At 40.9% G+C, this 21689-nt stretch overlaps 1 protein-coding gene across 1 annotated transcript in view; it reads left to right on the top strand.

Annotated features, from left to right (window-relative positions):
• The first annotated feature begins 3122 nt into the window (after window positions 1–3122).
• The window catches only part of sntg2 (syntrophin, gamma 2), a 75611-nt gene continuing 57044 nt past the window's right edge, over window positions 3123–21689 (top strand). Inside the window, exon 1 of the mRNA XM_076749626.1 lies at window positions 3123–3411. Within this exon, the coding sequence (XP_076605741.1) occupies window positions 3343–3411 (69 nt within the window). The 5' untranslated portion in view covers window positions 3123–3342. The remainder of the gene's footprint in view (window positions 3412–21689) is intronic.

The following is a 21689-nucleotide window of genomic DNA, read 5'->3' as shown; positions in this document are numbered from 1 at the left end:
AATCATAGACACTTTAAAGCCATCTGGACAGAGTGATCATTTACTCATGCACCCTTTGCCGATGTGGTGTTATTTTATTTATTTATTTATTTATTTTTGGCTTGGCAGAGCAAGATGATCCGCTTTAAGAGCTACATGTCAAATTCCCGAGCGTGAATATGGAGAGAAAAAAAAACTTTTGTCGATGAAAAGCAGAAAAGTGTGTGAAAAATAGTATGCAAACGATAGCAAAGACAGACTGAGAGAATGGGAAAAGTATTAGACCTCAGGCTGAACTTTGGAAGAACCCTGCCCCTGTTATTGTCAGCAGAAAATTACTGTCTGATGGGTTTTCAATTGAGCTAAAAAAGGTTGTACAGTACAAGAAAGATAGAAGCTGAACCAATTTACAGCAGAATTCTTAATGCCAAGCACACGATTCAGCCACACAAAGGTTGTGCTAAGATATGGAAGGATTAAAACACCCAAATTCACTTATTATTACACCGGACACTTGAACCGGGGCACTCCCCCTGATTCTGGGCATTGTTCAAAAAGTTTTGGAAAAGCATTGCCTGTCAAAGTCACAAGTTCTCTCCACCTGCTTCCTCTGAGGGAAAACTTTCACTGTGGCCTCTGCAAGATGTTCACAATTCAGTTAATGTGAACAAGAACAACAGCAAAGAGGCAAGCGCATTTGTCTGAGTCACTGGGACAAACATGGGTCAAAATGGTAAAATTCTGCATAAACTGGCCCACCAGTGATGGTGTCTGAATGAGGATCCTGAGGGAGCTGGTGGGCAACATTTTTGGCGAAATGTTATTTTCAATGCCTGAAATAGGCCTAGAAAGAGAGTCTGGTATGTAAAACACCAGCTCTGAAAAATGAGCATTTTTAGATATAACATGAGAGAAAGAAAGTCACTTTGAAGCTTTGGCACAAGGTTTTCAAAGCCTCACAGAAGTTAAAGATGCAAGAGAGAGATCCAGAGCAATACGCTCGCAGCTGAGAGAGGGGCAGACAGAGCTTTAAAAATAACTGATTGATGGTCGGACATGCGGAAGTCTATTTCTCTCCACACAGTACAGCTGCAAGCAGATGCTACGACTACATCACACTGGAGTATCATTTCGCCTTCATGATAAGGGAATTCTGAGAGTTTCATTTCATATTAAAAGTCTGAAACTCCTGAAAGGTGTGTGTGTGTGTGTGTGTGTGTGTGTGTGTGTGTGTGTGTGCGTGTGTGTGTGTGTGTGTATGGGGGAGAATACAGACATCTTCCCAACTTGTGAAAGTTTGATCTACAGATGTAACAAGACTGAACTCAGATGCAGGAGTAGATATAAGACAATAACTCTTAAAACAAACGGTGTTATAACTCAAGAAGAAAGTTTAGTTGTTCTGGCAATTTATTCTATAGTTCAAATTCCCTTAGCTTAGCATAGCATAAAGACTGGAAACAGGGGGAAACAGCTAGCCTGGCATGTCCCAAGTTAAAATCTGCCAGCTCCTCTATAGCTCACGATTTATCACGTTATACGTTGTTTGTTTAATACAGAAACCTGTTGTTTTAGCATTGAAGATGTGTGTGTGTGGTAGCTGTGTGGGAGCTCAAAACGAGCTCGATCCTGTCATCAAACTCTCTGCAAGAATAACCGTATTTCCCAAAATGTCAAGCTATACGTGGCCTTACTTTTGTTGTTTTCAGAGTAAAGCTGTGTTTGTCCTTAAATCCTCAATTCAAATGCTCAGGTCATCGAGAGCAAACAGAATGACTGGGTGAAAGAAGCAGCCACACTGGGCGCGTTCAGATGACTGCTGGCACTGTGGACGAGCCATTTTTAACAGTCCTGTTGCAAACAAAATCCTGAGGTGCTTTGCCCTTACAGCCTCTGTGGTACACTGTCTCAGTGGCTTGTGATGCTCAGGGCTCCTCTTTGCTATTCTAGTCGAAGCAGAAACTTTATGAGTTAACACAGTTGCCTTGATTACTTCTTGAGGACATCAGTAAAGTTTCCTATTGTCAGTGTATTTGCTAAATGAACCTCACTGCATACAGGAAGGCTGTTTTTACCCTTGTGGCTCTGCAAACGTCAGTTTAACTTAAATTCAAGGCTGCATTGCGAATTCCACAAGGTCTGATTTATTTGCAACAGGCAACAATAAGTTGGCAGACAGATTTTGCTGCAGCCTGAAACATCATCTCATCAGGTTTCTTCAGAAAAATAAAAATTTCCGGATGCTGAGCGGGTGCCTGTCATTGAAGTGTGAAGCTAAAGCTTTCCCAACAATCACACTGTTTTCAATCCTCTGATGATACCTTTTCATGCTCTCTGATGGTGGTGCTATGTTTGTGTGGTAGCGGTCCGTCACTGTTACCCTCCCAGATGCACATAAAGCTCTAATCCTAAACATAAAAAATACAAAGTAAAAGTGCATCACTGATTATAGGCCTGCAATCATACAAAGCACAACCACCTCTCAGGTACTGTGAACAGGGTGCACTTAGCTGTTTAAGAGCCTCTATTTATAACCTCCACTGCTCCTGTCAGAGTGGTGGTTAGTGAGAGAGGTATCATATTTTGGGTAGAAACCTGTCCAAACCACTAAAATCCAGTATATGTGAGGTTCTGAGTTTGAGGGTTGTAGGAGTCAGATAGCACCGGCTCCCTGAGGCCGACGATGAGGAGTCAGCAGTAAGACTGGCTCACAAAATCATCTCTGACCCATCTCCCCTCCTCCAGAAAAATGCATCAAGGCCATGTCCACAGAAATTAATTTGTGCCAGTACCCATGAAGATTTTAGCATGCCTGCTGTCAAGATCCACCCCAGCACAGAGTAGAAGGACTGAGCTCTGGCTTAGCCCTGTATTGATTTTCATGTTGTTGTTTCATATCTTGGTGATGTTTCTCACCAGAGGCGGCAAAACAGCCCGGTGCCACTGCTGCCACTCCTTGCACTCATGACACACGCACAAATCATAAACAGCCCCTTGATATATGCTAATTGAACGCCATTGCGCTCTCGGGATTAAAATGCCAGTGAATGGGTTAATGTGCTGTGGTTTTGACGCAGGAATGGTTAATAGGAGCGCAGGCAGCAGGTGGAGAGACATGCAGACTGATGAGCAGCAGAGGAGCCAGTGTGTGCTGGGCTGAGCCGTCCCCCGTTCGTCCCTGCAGCAGGCACCAACTGCTCCACTTGCGGGAGAGAGGCGGCTTTTTGAAGGCATGCTCCGTCCGTCTGCCGCTGCTGTTGGACGGGACGCCGGTGAATAACGCTCGCAGTCCGTCGCTGCGTAAATGACTTGAGAAACTCTCCGTCGAAGTCAGCGGACAGAGAAAGCGGCTTTTCATGGGAAATGAATGTGACCGGGAAACAGCAACCTGAGCTGATCGAGCGACCCGCCAGCCTTTTGGTTCCAACTTCGGCAAGTAAAACCTGCTCATTTACATTCATTTGCCTGCGCTTTAAGTCACAGAGCAGTTTGCTCTCTTCCCGTGAGATGAGCGGTGTGTGAGGGGATAGTAAGAAAAAGCGTACAAGCCGTTTTAGTCGTTGATGTCTGAACTCCAGACTACCTTTAAAAATACGACTGTTTACTGTTTCTTTGCTCGGAAATACTTGTGTATACTTGACAGGCTTCGAGAGAAAATTATTTTCCAAATAAACATCAATATCTGCACATATCGGCATATATTTAGCAAACTGTGGTGCCCGTACTGGAACAAACGTATAACTTTTATAAATACTGTTTCGCCTGTCATTAGCAGTCCTCCAGATGTCTCAAATGTGTTTCCAGGGCGGGAGCGACTGATTGGTGCGTAGCTGGAAGTTTGGAGCAAAATTCGTTGAAATACGGCAGGTTTTCGTTTACAATTCATCATTATGTACATGCCGAATCCCCCAGGAAATCATGCTCATTTCTCAAAGCCCTTTAATTTTGCTCTACAAGACAGGTAATATGAGATACAAGCAAGCGCTCATGAAACTACAAGATATGTGAGAGCAGGCTGGTGTGAGGTTCTTCTATTTGATGTAACGGCGCGTTTTGGTTAATCGTGGATCAGTTTTGGTTTAATAGGTAACATCAGTTGTGCAAAACAGACAGACAAACACTGAAGTAGCTTCACTCTCATAACTTTCTATGATTTTGACGTTTGTTTGATGTCAGTATTGCACAAGAGATTCATCACATCATGACAAGCAGGATGTTATATATACATAAAACCACTTTGAATAATTGCCAGATTAATGTTCTGCCTGCTTGTTGTATAGTTGCAGAGTACTGCTGCATCAGTCATGACTATTCCTGCCATTATTTTTTCTTTTGCCAGATGCAGGCTATTTATACTGAGTTGAGCTTTGTAAAGGGCTTCACATTTAATTGGGGATTGCGGTTAGGCTACTTGAACAAGAAAACAAATGATTTCTTTCGTATTCTCTGGCTTCTTAAAGCAGATGTCAACACAAATGACATCCGTTGCATAAGATTTAACTGCACAACCTCATCAGAAACTGATATAACTCAGGTTACACACACATTACACTTGATGCTGATGACTTGTCTCCATCTTTCCATTGGTTTTCTGTACCTGTTAATGTTTTTATGTCAAGTTTTGCATACTTGCTTCTGTTGAAACATAGCGTGTATCCTCCTTGGCTAAGTATAACCCATCATTTGCTTCATGGTGTTAAGCTTTCGGCCTGTTCTTGCCTCCACTGGACACATGGCACCTTTAATTTCATCAGTCCCCGGAGTCCTGCTTTGCGGCCACTTTCCGTTCACGAAGCATTTGCTTTTAGAACTTGATACCTGGGCCTTAAGGGACACAAGTCTGCAGCTTAAATCTGCTTGGAGTGTTTTCAGTTTTCACACATTTCCCACTCTTCGTTTACCACTGACTGATGGCTAAAATTATACAGTAAGCTGACTTTTCCTGTTGCGGCAGGCTCTCCCACCAACTCAGTGATGTCTGTAAGGCTTTCACTCCATCATGCATGTTTTTCATCACCTGGCGTGCAGTTTGAGGGTGTTAAACGTGGACTGCATTGTGTTTCCCCAGTAATTAAACTCAGGATTTGGCAGGTCCTTAAACAGTGATCATCAGAAAGGCTGTAATGATCTAACTTTCTTTGAATTCATGTTAAAATGTGTTAAACATAAACCCTATTATTAATCTGCCAATTTACGCCAACCTTCACACACAGGTAAAGTCAGAGCCATTGTTTTTTTTTTTTGTTCTTAAAAGTGGCCTTCAGTCAAATTCATTAAGCAGTAAACAGGTCTTAAAAAAGTCTTCGAATTTGGTTTTTGGAAACATGCAGATACACTGAGACTCGTTCAGTAATTGGCAATTGGCTTGTGTTTGGCTTCCAGTCCAAACACAAGCAGGACTGCGTCTACAGTATGTGCATTAGTCTGACTGTGTTTGAATTGTATGTCAGGGTATATTAGCGCTGTGACGGACAGGCAGCATTTGCAGAGTGTTTTCCTGCCTCCCCACGCTGGGAGAGACTCCATGGCTGTCTCAGCTCAAGCAGTATATTTGTCAAGACTTAAAAATGCTCTCTGTAAGTTTCTTTAGATAATTCTCTCCTGGATTGTAAATCCTTTGAGTATTAAGTCCTTCCTATGTTCTGAGTAACAACTAGCTAGTTTCAAACTAGTGATTTTCTAAATTGTGTTGCACACTTCAAACTTAGTTAACATGTTTAGCATAAAGCCATGGAATGAGAGAGTTTTGACACACTTTGGTCTCGCTGGTTCATTTAGCTCTTGATCGCTCCAAATAAATCCACACTGCATTGATAACTACATTAACAACACATGTATTTAATCAGAGCATTTTTTCTATGGAGTTCTGCATTATATTTTGGAGGGGGGGGGGGGGGGGGGGACTGTTCCCGTAACTTAGAATGCATTTACAGTATGTGTGCATTATATTTTTTCTTGTACTTCTATGGCCATAATTATTCACATCCTAAAGTTATCTTATGTTAAGATATTCACATGAACATTGAGCAACTTTTTACCCGTAGGTAAAATGTGAGGCTACTAACTGCAGTCTTCAAGGAATCTCATTCAACCTTCTACAGAGGGAGAAAGATGGCAGAGAGCCGGCCAGGAAAAGCATACAAGTGTTCAAAATAGCCAATGCATTCTTCCACTGGCTGCTTTTATGGCAAGTCCCTTTTCATACGGATACTATGCTATCAGGCAAGACCAGGGCTGAAACCTGGTCATGGATGAGGTATTTACACCTCACCCCCGCAGCCGAGCACTCGAGTCCAGTCTGCCCCCCCCCCCCCACTCACCCATCGTCTTCCACTGATGTTGGTATGGCTCGACCGGGCCTTGCTGTCACAACTGCTGCTCACAAACCTCAGGATGGACACGCACGCACACACACACACACACACACACACGCACACATCATTATACTGGTCGAAATGTAAAATATTCAGCACTGTTGCATCCTCATCACTGTTTGCAGGCCAGCTGACATCTAGTTATGGTAAGTGGTGTTACTTAAGTTAGCTAAGTGCAATTAGAATTTAACTAGCTATTATGTCATGATACACATTAAAGGTGGCAACATAAAATACCACTAATGACTAGATTCAAGAGAGGAAGTGAAAATGAATGGGGTTCAATGCTAGAACGAGTCAGTGTTTGGAACTGTTGGTCGCAACACGACACACTTTGCTTTTCTAATAACATCAGAAGTCTGTGGAAGTCGTGCAGCTCTTCCTTGCACTGTTACTGCTGTACGTCGCACAGAGAAACAAGCAGCAAACCAGAGAGATATGAGTTCAGCAAATCCCTCAAAGACCAGAGGAGTTAGGAGAGTCCAACGCTCTGTTATGAGAGTCGTCGTCTTTTGAGTGAACGTCAGTTTGATGGCGTCCTCGCAATCGTCAAAGAGGACGTCAGTGAGGACAAAACAAACTTCAGAGAGTCCATCAGCACCGAAGACCATTCGACAGTCTGTCAACCATATGACAGTACGTAATATTAGGTTTTTATGTGGAATTTGCAGCCTTCTATTACATTATTTAAGCATTTAACAAGTTAGCACCATGATAGCCAAGTCTCCTCAATCATATTTCACATGAAGATTACATATATAAAAATTTGAAACAGTCCCGAATCCCAAATCCTGTCCTGTTTGTTCTGAAAATTAGACTAAACCCGAGTTTTGGTTCGTTATATCCTAATAAACATTAAATGCAACTACTTATAAGAACTACTCACAAAGGCAGCTATGACATTGAATTAAAACATTCGTGGAGGGAAATTAGACTGGTGTCTTGGGAAACAGTGAACAAAAAGCAGATTTCAGGTTTCAGGAGAGGGTCGCTGCTGCCGTGGAAAGAATTTGGCACTGGGCTTGTTTTCCCTAATGACCGTTGACTTCATGAAGAAAAATAAATGATTTTAGTGTTGACTTTGGATGTGCATTTGCGTTGCAGTTCGTTGACTCTGAATGTAATGTGGGGTGAAAATTGAACCCTTCAAAAAAAAAAGAGAGAGAGAGAGAGAAAAGAAAAACTGCCATCAGCACTTTAAAATGCATGACTAGTGGCTAATGGTCAGTGTGGCTCATCTGGGAGCCTGCGCCTCTATCAGCTGCTATTTTGTAGTTATTTCTGCTTTTCTTATGATGTTCTAGTTATTTGATTACATTGTGTCACTTTGTTGAATATGACTTTTAATTGCCCCTGTCACTGATGTCCCCCCTCTCCACATGCACACCCTCACTTTCTTATAGACAGGTGTGTAGGAGGACATATCCAAAGGCAACAGAAGACAGAACTCCCACACACAATACTTTTACTTGGAATCAACTTTATTGGAGCTAGGTTTCGATCGTCAGACCTTCGTCAGGTTTTTAAAAACTCAGTTATAATCTCCAGTAAAGTTTATTGTCAGTGAAAGTGTGGAATTCTCTCTTCTCATAGCTCTCTGATAAAAGCTTACATCTGTTCATATGAGTGAAAGTGTCCGTGTCTGTCAACACAATGCGAGCAAATATGCTAAACAATGCAAACGCTAAAATATTTACAGCGATGGAATAATTATTCACGCACAGCCTTACAGGATTGGTGATATCGACTTGTTGGTCAATATAACCTTTACAGAGGGAACAAACAGCAAGGACGACCCAAAAGTGAGATAGCTGGAAATGGGATTAAATAGAGGCTGATGGAATATGGTTATCAGACAATCAAACCGTGGCTTGTCCCTTTCAAAAGGCATCAAGAATAAATGACATGCATGTCATATGAAATATCCAGCCCCCCGTGGTCACACGCGTGAGGGCCTCTCTTGGCAGGAGCTGCAGAAATATAATTATACCCCAGTGGAGTGTGAAAGTCGATGCTTTAGTATTCAGGAAGTCAATCATATTTTAAACCAAATCACTCCTGTTGGAGCATGAACATGTATTCTCTTTAGCTTTTCATTTTCCCAGAGCCACTCAGGTAATTGGAAAGGACACCAAACAATCAGACGTTATATTATAAAAATTGAAAGTCAGCTTATCAGAAAAGGTTGTATTTAGTGTCTTTCATTGCCTAAACAATATTCAATTTTCCTCCAATCACCGGAGCCGTGCTCTTCAGAATGAACAGTGTGATTTAATGACCCTAGAGAAAGAAAGAATACATGTGGCACATGCTGTTTGACTCCTTGAAGCATTTCCTCCTTATGTTGTATTGAGATTATTGTATTAGACATCTTTTCATGTCTGATGGCTGCACAGTTGTACTTTGATGTCCTTATGGCACATGAACTAATGGCAGGAACTTAGGAACCCATGAGAGTAGTGAAATGGGCCAAAGGGCAGACTCCAGTCTTATATCATAAATTAGTCTTTTTTAAAGCTTATAATTAGTCCCTGTTGGAAGTGCAAAGATACATATATAATACAGTATTATGCACAGTCATATTCCATTATTCAACTAACTACAAAACCAGGCAGTAATTAAAGTCTTAATTAGATGGTGTTTTAATTTTTAAAATGTCAGGAGAATATGTAGTGTCATAAATCTTGATACATCAAAACAAGTTGCGCTGTCAGTTTAGGACCTTTCTTGAAATGTTTCCTTAGAAAATAAAAGGAAACTCGTCCTCTGCATTATTAATACCCACAGCGTTTCATTAGCATTTTTATTTATATTCAAGGCAGGAAACTTATGCATTTTAATGTCCTCATTCATTTCCAAGTGAGATATAAAGAAATCTACCTTGTCCCTTAACCAGCTGATCGCGGATTGATGTGGACACTTCTCTCACCACTTCAGAGAGCTGCACTTAAAAAAGACAAGAACAGCAATATTTGTTTGTTTTTTTTTGTGTGTGTCTATGTGTGTTTTTTTTCTTCTCTAGCAGTCCTTGAAACAGGAATGAAAGACTTTTGGAAATATTAACAGTCCCAGATTAGTTCCTCAAAACCTACACTCACCCCAAATTACTCCTCCCATAGTGGCAGCATAACACTCACTTCCCACTCGTACCCAGCAGTATTCATTAGTTTGGAAGTGCGTTTCTCCATCTGTATTGTGTGTATGAGAGAGAAACAGAAAACATATGCACTTCTATGCTTAATGTCCAGAAGCAAGGTGTAGTTTTGACAAAATGGCCAAACCAGACGAGTTGGACTAATGTCCTTCATCTAGGTCTTCATCTCTGCATGCAGTCGTCTCACACATGTCGGACGGTTTTCGAGGGAAACTGTGGCTATCACACAGCCGGCCGTGCTGTTATTTGAGCAGAAGAGCTTTGTGAGGCAAGCTTATTCAAACATTGAATATACAATAGAGAGGAAATACATCAAGTGGCTTTGATTCCCCACGGAGCCACTCTGAGTGGAAGATTGAACAAGGATGATTGCGGAAGATATAATACCACGTTTCTGTGAGTTCTGTGCGTGTGAGGATAGCTCAATCCATTTCTGCAGTTATTGACCTTCCAGGATATTGACAGACAGCACGGTGCTGCATACAGTGGATTTACTGATGCATAGCAAAATTATCTGTTTAATGCACATAAGGTAATTTAAACCAGGATTTGTGATATAGAAACATCAAACAGGCAAATTTGCCATGAAGACTTCCCATATGATCACACACGTACGTGCTTTCCTGTAAATCCCTTTTGTAGTTTCTAATCTTTCTGTGCAGACAAATATGTACTGCTTGATTGTTGGTGAACATGTAAAGTAGCTTATAAAAATTCTTAGGAGCTGCATTGCGACACGAGAAACTCTGAAATAATATAATTCATTAGCCTTTTGTTATTTTTCTGAATGATTTACTCTGAAGGAATGACATTTTGGGAAATGCACTTATTCACTCTCAGCTAGCTTAGCATAGCAAAAAGACGGAAAACAGGGCAAATCATCATGCCTCTCTCCAGAGGTAAAACAATACGACTCGCAGCATCTGTAAAGTTTACTTATCAATAGGATTATATAAGTGTGAAAACAAAGGTTTTGGCTTCATGAAGACACTCCACCTGGCCAACAAACGTGCACAACTTCCATAAACTTCCATAAAACCCAACACACCCCCGTAACCAAAACGACTGAATAGATCAATCGACAGCGACTCCCAAAATGACATATATCGCCACTGGAGAGCACCAGTGACAAGTGACGATGTCATAGGTGATCCTTCATCGTACAGGACCTCAGTCCTCACGTTAATGTTCAGAAAGTTTTAGGCAAAGAAACTGCTTAGCTAAGCTAATGCTATTTAGCATACAGGCATTGGAATGGTATCGACTCTCAATGGTGAGCTGTTCCTTTAAGTGCCAGCACTGTCACAGTACATTGACTCTCACCTGCTGTCGTTTTCCACCCTCACTCCCTTGCCAGCCACACCCACCTGCTCACTCACCTGAGATTCATTTCCAGTCAGTCCAGTATTGAAGCTGCTCTCCCACACTCACTCAGGGCCGGATTGTTCTTTGCATTATGCAGTGTTCTGTATCGAACTGATCTCTTGTTACTGGACCTGGCTTCCTTTGACCTGGCCTGACCTTCTGTTCTCCAGTAAACACCTCTGCTTTCAGTGTCTGACTCAGTGTTTCATCCTGCACTTCCTGCATCTCTGCCTGTCAGTGACTGTTTGAATTCACCAAACATTTCAAGAAACTCTCAATAGTTTTGTACGGGACATTGATCTGTACTACGGCTTATCCGTCTCTGTCACGCCTGAGATCAAAGTCAGTGAAAGCGACTTCCATGTACTGGTGGTGCTGCAATTGGGTCCTAAACCCACCCCTTACAAACACTGTTTTAGAACGGTACTTTGAGTTAAATGTGTAAGACGATTTAAGGACACACAAGATTGATCTCTGCAGACAGGCTGGCCTGTTACAACAATAGAACTTTATGGACCAGTGTGTAAGATAAAGGGGATCTATTGGCACAATATGGCAGAAGTGGAATATAATCAAAAGTATGTGTTCATTGTGTATACTCACCTCAAAATAAGAAGCCTGTGTTTTTGCTACCTTAGAATGAGCTCTGTATATATACAGAGGGAATGGGCCCTCTTCAGTGGAGTCCACCATGTTTTTAGCAGTCGCCCAGAATGGATAAACTAAACACTGGCTCTAGAAAGACACTCGCCTTTCCCTTGTGTTTTTCACGTGCTTTATGGTCACCATCGGTTCTCCTACATGCTGAGTAAGGGAGGGGTGAGGCGATCAGTATTCAGTTGGTTGCAATCTGCAACCTCACCACTAGATGCCAGTAAATCCTACACACTGCGCCTTTAATGCTCTATGAGAACAATAATATAACATCGTATTGGTGGAATGTAACTAAGTACATTTACTCAAGTCCTGTACTTAAGTACAAATTTGAGGCACTTGTCCTATACTTGATTATTTCCATTTCATGCTAGTGAATGCTTCTACTTCACTACACCTCAGAGGCACTGTACTGCTATTTTTCATACCTTTCCTGTATGGTGAAAACATACATCTCCGAATTTGACTTTGAATGAAAAAATTCTGATGCTGAAGGATGAAATGTTGACGTGCAGAGTGAAAACTCATTGTCACAAAGCTAAAAACCGAGTTGTTTTTCTGGGATGCGTGGTTCTCACAGGACACTACAAACTTATGATCTCATCGAATATGATGCATTGCTGTACATTAAACTGTCCAACAGTATATAAAGTAGTTAAAATGCAGCAGAGTACTTTTACTTTTGATTATTTAAGTAGATTTGTTTCAGTTTTAACTTGAGTAAGGAATACAGTACTTTTACTTGTGGAGTATTTTCACAGGATCTTCAACCAATGATGTAAAGTAACAAGTGGATCCTTCAGAGCATTAAAAACGTCCGAATGTTTAGCAGTATTTTCACAGCAGACATGTGTAACACAAATTTCTTGGAAAACTGTAACTTCAGTGCAAGTCTGGGAAGAGTCACACACAAAGACTTTACTGTACCACAGTAAACTGCTGCAGGTTTGCACAGCATATCTGAGTCATAAGCTTCTGCTGTATTCAAGAAATACATTAAAAACAGCTTGTGGGGACATGCTGCTGCCCTGATGAATATAATCCATCACTGTAAATTAGATGATGGCCGACTTTTCCTTCTCCAACATTATAAAAACGCAACTCTTTCTTTCAACAGTTTCTTGCTTTTAGTTTTGCCTCTTTGCTGCAACCAGTCTCATGTAAGTGTTACCTGATGAAAAGAAATGAAAATGACTCCACTAAATGCTGTAATTAGCCGTGTGGCACAGCCATGTTTGCAGAAATCACCAAAGTTGTCTCATTTAAAATGATGGATTATGTTCATCAGTGCAACTGTAACTCCGGGCTGTTATTAATGGATTTTTGGAAAATCCAATTAATATTTTTTTCACCTTTATACTTTAAAGCTGCAAGGCGACTTTGCATGTTGGTATTTGCAAACAAGAGGTAACTTTGCCACAGTTTGGCATGATTTCCTTTGCAACTTGGTGGAAAATGCAACCTCACAGTTTGCAAAATACGTGTGCTTGCACTTTTGCTGTGAAAGCCAAACTTGTCTGCATATTAGCTATTGCAAATAAATGAGAATATTCCCCTTATCCATCTATCTCTGATAGTTGTTATAAATACAGTAAATACTTTGTAACTTTATGATCCAAATTGTTGCTCTCGGCTTGGATTTCTTGGAGGATTAATCAATCAAGTTTTGTAAAAGAAATCCCAGGCAAATTTAGATGATTAATGGACACCCTTGTAACTATAAAACTGTACACCTATTGCTATTTCACTGCTGACACAACCCAGGGGTAGTTTTAATTGACCTCAAAAAAGAGGACACGCGGAGGAGAGTGCTGGGTTTTGCTCTCTTTTTTTTTTTAAAATCCTCTGTTCTGTTTAAATGTGAGGATCTTTTTTTAAGAAACCAGAGGAAAGTGCTCAACTTGATAAAAGTTGTAACTGTAACACCTGTCAACATCATCCTTCACTTGTCATTCATAAAGCTCATCCACTTTATACCAAAAAAAACATGTACTGCTGCTGATGCTACACGAATCCCAATTTGTGGTAGATGACCATAATAAGACCATCAGTAAAGCTACACAATATCAGTTTGCACAGTTCTTCACTGATGTTCTGTGTAGTTAACTGATTTCGACTGTTTCACGTTTTGCGGCCCTCGTGCATGAAGTGGTTGTTAGTTTGATTTTTCAGTTAAGTCAATATTTCATACTCATTAAGAACCTCTGGGTTCAAAATGAATGTACTTTTATTGTAGTCAGGTCTGTAAGCAGAGAGAGAAAATTGGCAGTGATGCCTGGCTACGGCCCAGAGACAGTTCCACTGATCAAAACTTATGAATCATGGCTGAGACTGTATAAATCCACCATGAGGGGTTTGTCAATGTTAAACCGAACTGATGGAACCAAAGTGTGATTCTCTACAGATGCCTGTAAGTGGATTAAAGCAAGGATTTCTTTGCTGCATATGCTTCTTATACTGTATGTGCAGGTTTGATCTGGACAAGAAAATGTGTCTGCTTGGAGTGTGTGTGTGTGTGTGTGTGTGTGTGTGTGTGTGTGTGTGTAAGTGAGTCTGGCTCCTGGCTATGTTTGTGTATCAGAACTGTGTGTGTGTCACTTGACAGTTGTGGTGCTTTCCAAGGTTATCAGTGTCTGGAAAGTTTCCTTCCACTGCAGCCAAAGTGAGCTCAAATGTCAAAAATCTTTACATCAGGAAGGAGACAGCGAGGGTGCAGTCATGTCTGGGTTTATAAAATCACTGTGTGCTATTAGTTTTGCATAAATAAATACAAGCATTTTTAGACTCTGAAACCCAATAAATAAATGACTCGTTTACAATGTAAGCTGATATATACAAGCAGCTGAGCAAACCGAAATGTTTATTGTGCACTCCTCTACAATGAATTCATCCAGATTGGTGTCAGCGACCACAATCCTCATCATCATATCAAGTTCAACATATAAGTAAAATGCCACAGCTGTTATGAATGATTTTCGACCCTGGATGGTTGACTTTAAGTCTGATCAATAACATTTAACCTTGTCTGTGATTGCCAGATAAATACACTCGGGGGACCCTGGGGCAAAAATGAGCTGTAGGCCCCTGTGGACACCCTGCACCTCCAACACTGTCTCTCTGAGCAGCAGTATTCACCTTCAAGTAAACAAAACCAACATTTTCAGCATGTGAAGGGACATAAACTGAAGTGATAAACACATTAAAACTACTTTCTGACACAAGGCCCTTCTATTTAGGGTTGAGTTCTAATAGCCAGTTCCATTTTGCATGAGATGAGTTAAGTCTTTACTGGTCCTCAGAGAGGAGATCAGGTGTTAAAGCAGCACAAGGACAGGAATAAGCACAGATCAGTACAGAAAGTCAAAATGCATGATTAGAAGTGTATAGATAAAAATAGACTCCACAAGAGCAGTTAGAAATGCAAGGCATGCAATCTGAGCAGGTGACCAGTGTGGAAGTTAAAGTAATAGTCAGTATTATGCAATAGAAATATGGAGGTTTAAAAGCTTTGACACAAACAGATTTCTTACTATACTTTATCACTCCTCAACCTTTTTTATTAGCAGGGTCATGTAGACAACATTCAGATTCAGACGTTCAGACGTTATTGGGCTTCCCATTTTTAGCCGACGTGCACAGTCAATTATGTGGTTGAAAACGCAAACGTCAGTGTACGATGTATCAGCTGTAGAGTGGTGGTGAATGAACAGTTTCTATTCAAGTGTCAAACGCTCAGAGGTGCTCAGCCCACATGTGCTTACAGGATGCTGTTTACGTTTTTAATACAGAGGATAATACCGATGCAGGAGAATCTCAGTTAAACCTATGTGCACATCATTGTGACCGCAACTGAGCAGTTATTTATGTAGGATCTCCAATATTGAGAGAAAGTGCTTCATAAAATTGTGCAAAATAATAAGGCTACTCCTGTTGTTTGAACGTGTCAGACACATTTAATCAGCGTTTCATACTTAAAGCTGCTCCTCTACAGATTGTAGCTACAGGTTGTGAACATTAATTAGGCTGCCACTGGAAACTGTTTTTCCTTCTCGGATAACAAAAGCAGATTACAGATCTAAATTGAATCTTGTAGGTTTAGTCATTTATAACTTTAGTTACCTGGGAATGAAGAAAAATTGTAATTGGACTTGATAAGGGATTTTGAAACAGTTTGGATTAGGTAAGAAGATTAGGTAATGATGCAGGACATGGTAAAAGGGTCTGCGTTCTCCGGCTGTGGAAATGTTTTAGCACTGAGGGGGAAACGTGCTGTGGTCTATGACGCAATAGTGCCTCATTTCCAGTGAACTTGGAATGTGAAACTTACTGAAACAGTCAATCAGAATGGCTCTTAAAAGAATGTTCTAGCAAGGAAGGGATGCTTCCTGGTACTCATGGTCCAATGGGCTTATAGAATGATTTTTTTTTTCCACTTCAATTGTGCCAAACCAAGTAAGATCTCAGTCTGATTCTCTTCTTTCAACTCTGAAAAGTGCACTTTACCCCGTCCCATTGGGAGCCCGAACTGTGATACCTTTGTACAAACACCATAAACAGTTGAGATGATGGTTGAGGCAGTTTGCAGCCGCTGTCTCACACAATTTAGAGGCGCTGGTGTTTCTAAAAATCATGACAGTTCTCTTGAACCTTGCTTCCCATTGTAAAAAGAAAACACCCCTGCAGTCTGTGTTGCACTGAAGCAGGTACACTATTGATGCCTCACGAAATGTGGTCAGCTGCACACAATGTAAATTACAGCGCAGAGGCCAGTAGTTTGAGTTAATTACCTCCCAGACAGGTCACCAGTCTAAGAAGTCGTAATCAACTGAGATCCCAGCAAATGCACAAATTGCTCAGAATGCCCCTTTCTGCTCAAACACTGTTGTTGGTTTTCATTAAAAGTTACAACATTGAAACTGAGTGAGGCAGAATGTGCTTGCTTCGGGGGGGCAGAGTAGTTTCCAGTTTATATTTTATCACCTGAATTGCTCCACTCGGTTGGCAAAGCTGAGCCTTTGCTGACTGAAAGCAGCTGTGATCAGAGCCGATGATGATGGCATGGTGTGAGTGGCATTTGATTCAAGAGAAAAACCCAGTAAAAGGTGTCCTGCGGCTGGTGTCGACTTTTGATATTGTTCAGACTGCTGTAAGTGCTGGTTGTATGCGCCTCTTACTCTGCTCACCTCACTGTGGCTGTTTCTTCTTTTACCATTCTCACCTGCAACATACTGCCATGCCATGACAAGATTTTTTTTTTTAATGTAATATAGCATCTTTTCTGGTTATTACAATATACCAAATGATTCAGTTTTTACGAGAAACTTTCCTTGTAATAACAACATGTTACTTCATCTCGGTAAAACTTTTCCAGTTTAAAGCAAAGTTTCTCTCTGTGTCAGCACTCTAACACAGAGAACCTGTCCACCCATGTCCTCCTGCAGCCCTTCACAGTGGGCTATATATACAGTCATGAATGGATGCTACTTCAGTCTACCATGTCTCAAACATCAAATAAAATCAAAGCCATATTGAAACTTCACTGCAGTTCTTTTTCTAGCTGATGTGGGCCACAATCTCTCACTATTCTTTTCTTAACACCATTTGGAGTTTTCAGCAACACAGCAACTTTCACTATAACCAGTAAAGTTTGTTTTATTCAGACTTTTATTTAAAATGGTGAATGCAATTGAGGGCATGCTCTCTTTTGCAAGGACACCCTGATTACGAGAGAAATCATCTGTCACACCCATACCTGCAGAGGGTGAATGATAAAACCCAGCAACTACTACAACAGTATTTTTGCCGAGATGAACACTTAATGCCAAGACCTGAAAACATTTTGGCTTGGATGCAGGGGTTACAGAGACAGATGAACAGTTTTTCACAAAAATGGCAACATCATCCGGTGTCGCAGGCTGATTCCAGCAAAAATCAGAATTTGTTGCTTTGTTCGAAAACCATGTTTCAGAGAATACAGAAATGACAATAATAAGACAAATATCAATAACAAGAAAAAGTCACATTAATAAAAAACAGATCATGAAAAGGATCGTGTATAAACGAGAAGTCATTTTAACTCATGTTCCAGAGACTCATTTGAAACAGATTTTAACAAGAAACTGCAAATATTCTTTCATCATGGTGGCAGAAACATGCTGTTGTTTGCTCAGCTGCTAACATCAGTGACTGAATCTACAGGAAGCTGTGAGTGCTCGCAATTCAAGCCATATTGTGGTTTCAGACAGACTGCAAGGCAAATTCTAGACGTGACACTATTGCATATAAAGTTAACAGAAAAATGTGAGCTGGTGTAAAAGACGGGAATTTCTTCAAGGCAGCGCAATCCCACACAAAGACACATCTGCACAAGGTGAAAATGTTTCAACTTGAATGAATTTGTGCTGATCCTGAGGCTTTACAAATCAACTTCATAAACATACAGAAACAGGAGGAAAAAGGGAGGGAGACTTGGGAAAATGGAAAGAAATGGAGCTCCTGATGAGTTCTGAGATCAGTGTGTATGTGGCTTGGAGCTAATGTCAGTGGGTGAGTTGACATGAATCTGTCAAGCTTCTCAAGTTTGCGGATGACACCAGCCTCGCTGGACTCACCCACAGGTGGCAGACTGGCTACCTGGTGATGTGGTGCGGGCGAGACAACTCATGGAGATGTTCGTCGATTTCAGTAAGAATCCAGTCCCCCCCTCCCCTCATCACCCTCTGTGACTCCCCACTTGACATTGTGTCCTCTTCCTGGGCACCATCATCACCCAGCACCTCAAGTGGGAGTTGGCCCTCAGCTCCTTCACCAAGAAGGCTCAGCAGTGGACGTACATCCTGCAGCAGCTGAAGAAGTTCAAAGTCAGCCACGGTGCATTCCTGCACCACCGTTACAAAGTCCATCCTCCATCACCATCTGGTGCACTATTGCCACTGCCAAGGTCAAGGGCGGACTGCAGTGCATCATTGGCTCTGCTGAGAAGGTGATTGGCTGCAGTCTGCCACCCTTCATGACCTGCATGCCTCCAGGACTCTGAGGCGCGCAGCATTGGCCGACCGCTCCCACCCCAGATACAAACTGTCTGAAACACTGCTCGGCCTCATCATCAAGGACCGGGACCCCTGCCGGCATTGACTCTTCCCCTGCACTATGGACACGACATGTTATATTAACGCTAAGCTTCCGCATTTGACTCAAAGCATTATATTAACGCACATATTCTGGATTATTATCTCTTTATATTGCACATTCTTTACATGGTGAACAATTGCACATTCCTTGGTCAGTATTTTACACATTCCAATCCTCTATCTTGCACCAAATTTCTTGTTTGTGAAAACCTGCTCGCCGATAAACCTGATTCTGATGCTGTTTGGGTGACTAAACAAGGACTGCACAAACAATCCAGCAGTCATATTCATGCGAATGTTGCAAGAGGAGAATTGGCTTTCAGTCTAAACACACCTTTTACAGTGCTTGGCTGATGGGAACCTTGAATTGAGAAGCGGCAACAAGTGGTATGTTGCTTGATTGTTGATGAGGCTGGCAGGAGCAAAGTCAAATTGCTTGGGTTTTATTTGAGCAATTTCTTTAAAAAAAAAAAAAAAACACTCCTAAGGCCCTGAAAACATGTTTTTACCGTCATTTTTGTGTTCTGTGCAATGGTGTCCTATATGGGAAGATTTTTGGTTATTTCACATTACAGATGTTTTTGTATGTTTTGTTCTCCTCACTGATTTGAAGTAAGTGGGGCTCCGTTTGGAAAAATTGTTAGCGAATGTACTGTCAATCAAATCTGATCGAACCAGAACAGTTTGAACTTGAACTTTGATTTCTCACTAGTTACTCATTAACCCTTTAAAACCAAATGTTTAAGTATATAACAAAGAGATTGGGCTCAAGATGTCCATCTTCATAGTTTATTTAATCTTTTTTATCGTGTACGTGCAATCTGACTGGTCTCTATCATTTCAAAATGCAATTTAAAATCATCGAATCAACAGAAAGACAGAAACTCAGCCTCTCCTCTGGCACGCCATTGATGTGATCTCCACTAGTGACATGCTTATAAACACTCCTCTAGCCAGTGTGACAAATCTGGCTAATCACCAACTGTCAGGTCAAATTGAACTCCAATTTACAGAGGACTGAGAGTGTGAACCAAGTATTTTTTAGGAGAAGCTTCAGACGTCAACAGAAACCCGGCCTTGACCTTCTCCTGTCTTTGAGGAGCATGTTCTTTAACTCATTCAATAACCCCTGCTAATATTTAAAAGTCTTATTATACTTCAATAAAACCTCCAGTCTGTCCAGTCTAGACTGGCCATGTGGACATCAGGATTGTTAATAGCAAACATGTTTGTTTTTTTTTCCTACATTTAATCAAGTTGAGATATTCTGAAAACCTTTTGTACTCACAGTTGTTCATAATTTATATCCCTGTCTCGAACTGAATTGCAGATGTCAAGCGAGACGTTATGCAGTGTGTCTGACTGATGTTGTGATCTCTGTTTGAATTCACTCACCTACTGTGTGTGTGAAGATTCCCACTAACTAAAACTAATTAACTATACATGCTCACCCTCTGGCACAAGTACTTTCACCATCCATAATGTAGCAAGACAATTTTATAAGGTATAGCTTTGATTCCCTTCACTATACCACCATACTACTGATGGTTCATTGACCTTCGTTTTTCTGAAACAACTGGCCTTCAATTGATTTGGCTGATTTGATTTGGATTGTGAACTTTAGAAAACTTACCCCAAAGCCAAGAAATGTACTTTGGACAGACGTGCATTTCTGGCTTTTTGTTGTGTGATTGGAATAAATGTGGTAAAGAGTTTCAGACAACTTCAGGTACAGATCTGGTATGTGTCTTAACGGCACATTGTGTCAGTTGTTAATTGATGTTAAGGGTGTAAGTTACGAGCCAAAAGGATGAATGAAACCTTTGGCTGTTGTCTGGTTAACATGCCGGAGATCATTTGTGGGGTAACAGAAGCATCACTCTGTAAAACCACTCCAATATCGAGAGTGGAAGTTTTTTTTTTTTTTGTACTTCAGCAAGGTTACTGGAAAATATCTGCTTCATGTCACTTTCAGCTAGTTAAAATTTCATTCATATCAATATTTTAAGTTGATCAGCTGACTACTTGTGAATCAGGACCTCGAGTATTAAGGGCAAGTACATAGCTTGCAAAAAAAACAGTCTTAGGTCAGTTCAGGTGCATATTTAACTGGCATTTCATGTCTTCTCTGATCATTTTCAGGTTTTCTATGAGTCATGATCACTTGTGCTGCCACTCAAAACTGAAGTGCTTCAGCCTTTTCAGGCAACAGAAAGTAAAGTTCTCACTCTGATCTGTGGCTTTGATTTGAAACTTTAGTTACGAATGTTCAGAGTTGAAGACAAATGGATTCACTTGTGACAAAATTATGTAAAAGCCTAGTCCTTGTCCCAGGAATGATGCAGACACAAGTCATCATTTTGATTTTAATTTTCATTTTAAAACACATTTACTATTTATAATGTGCGTCTCAGAACAGAAAGTTCAGGACCTGGACAGTCAACCCAAAATCTACATCTGGCCCCAAAAAAACCACATTATTGACTTGACAATCGTGATCGTTCTAACACACCACATGATCAGAGCAGGAGACAAGTCCACTTGGATTCACTTGAGTCCTGAATAGAGTGGGACTCGACTGGACCAAATTGATCAGATTGGAACATAAATTGGACCCGGTTCATGTTGGGTTCTTGGTCAGGTCTCGGATATTTGGAGGCAAGTGGACCCGTGAAGACGATCTAATGTGTGGATCCGCTGACTCTGATTTTCAACTGAGCAGATAAAATGGCAGTATTTTTACGTAATTTCTTGCTTATTTAGCTTTAACAGTGAGGCTGCCATTGAGAATATTCAGCAGTCAAAGGTCTCTGCATCACAGCTCTTTGAATGTTAATGCTTGGATTTCTCTTTTTTCCTCAAATCTTTTACAAGATATGATTCATCCACATGTTCCAAACAAATACAGCCTCAAAGATAACCGTGACTTGAATCTAACCTTTCTGACAGTGTCACTAAAACAACAACAACTGGACATTTTCAGCTTCACAAATACAGCAGATATAGCAGAGCTTTTGTACTGGATTGGATTAG

Source organism: Chaetodon auriga, chromosome 14 (assembly GCF_051107435.1).
Source record: "Chaetodon auriga isolate fChaAug3 chromosome 14, fChaAug3.hap1, whole genome shotgun sequence".
NCBI lineage: Eukaryota > Metazoa > Chordata > Actinopteri > Chaetodontiformes > Chaetodontidae > Chaetodon > Chaetodon auriga.
Note: the sequence above shows the minus strand (reverse complement) of the source record. Positions and strands in the feature narration are given on the sequence as shown.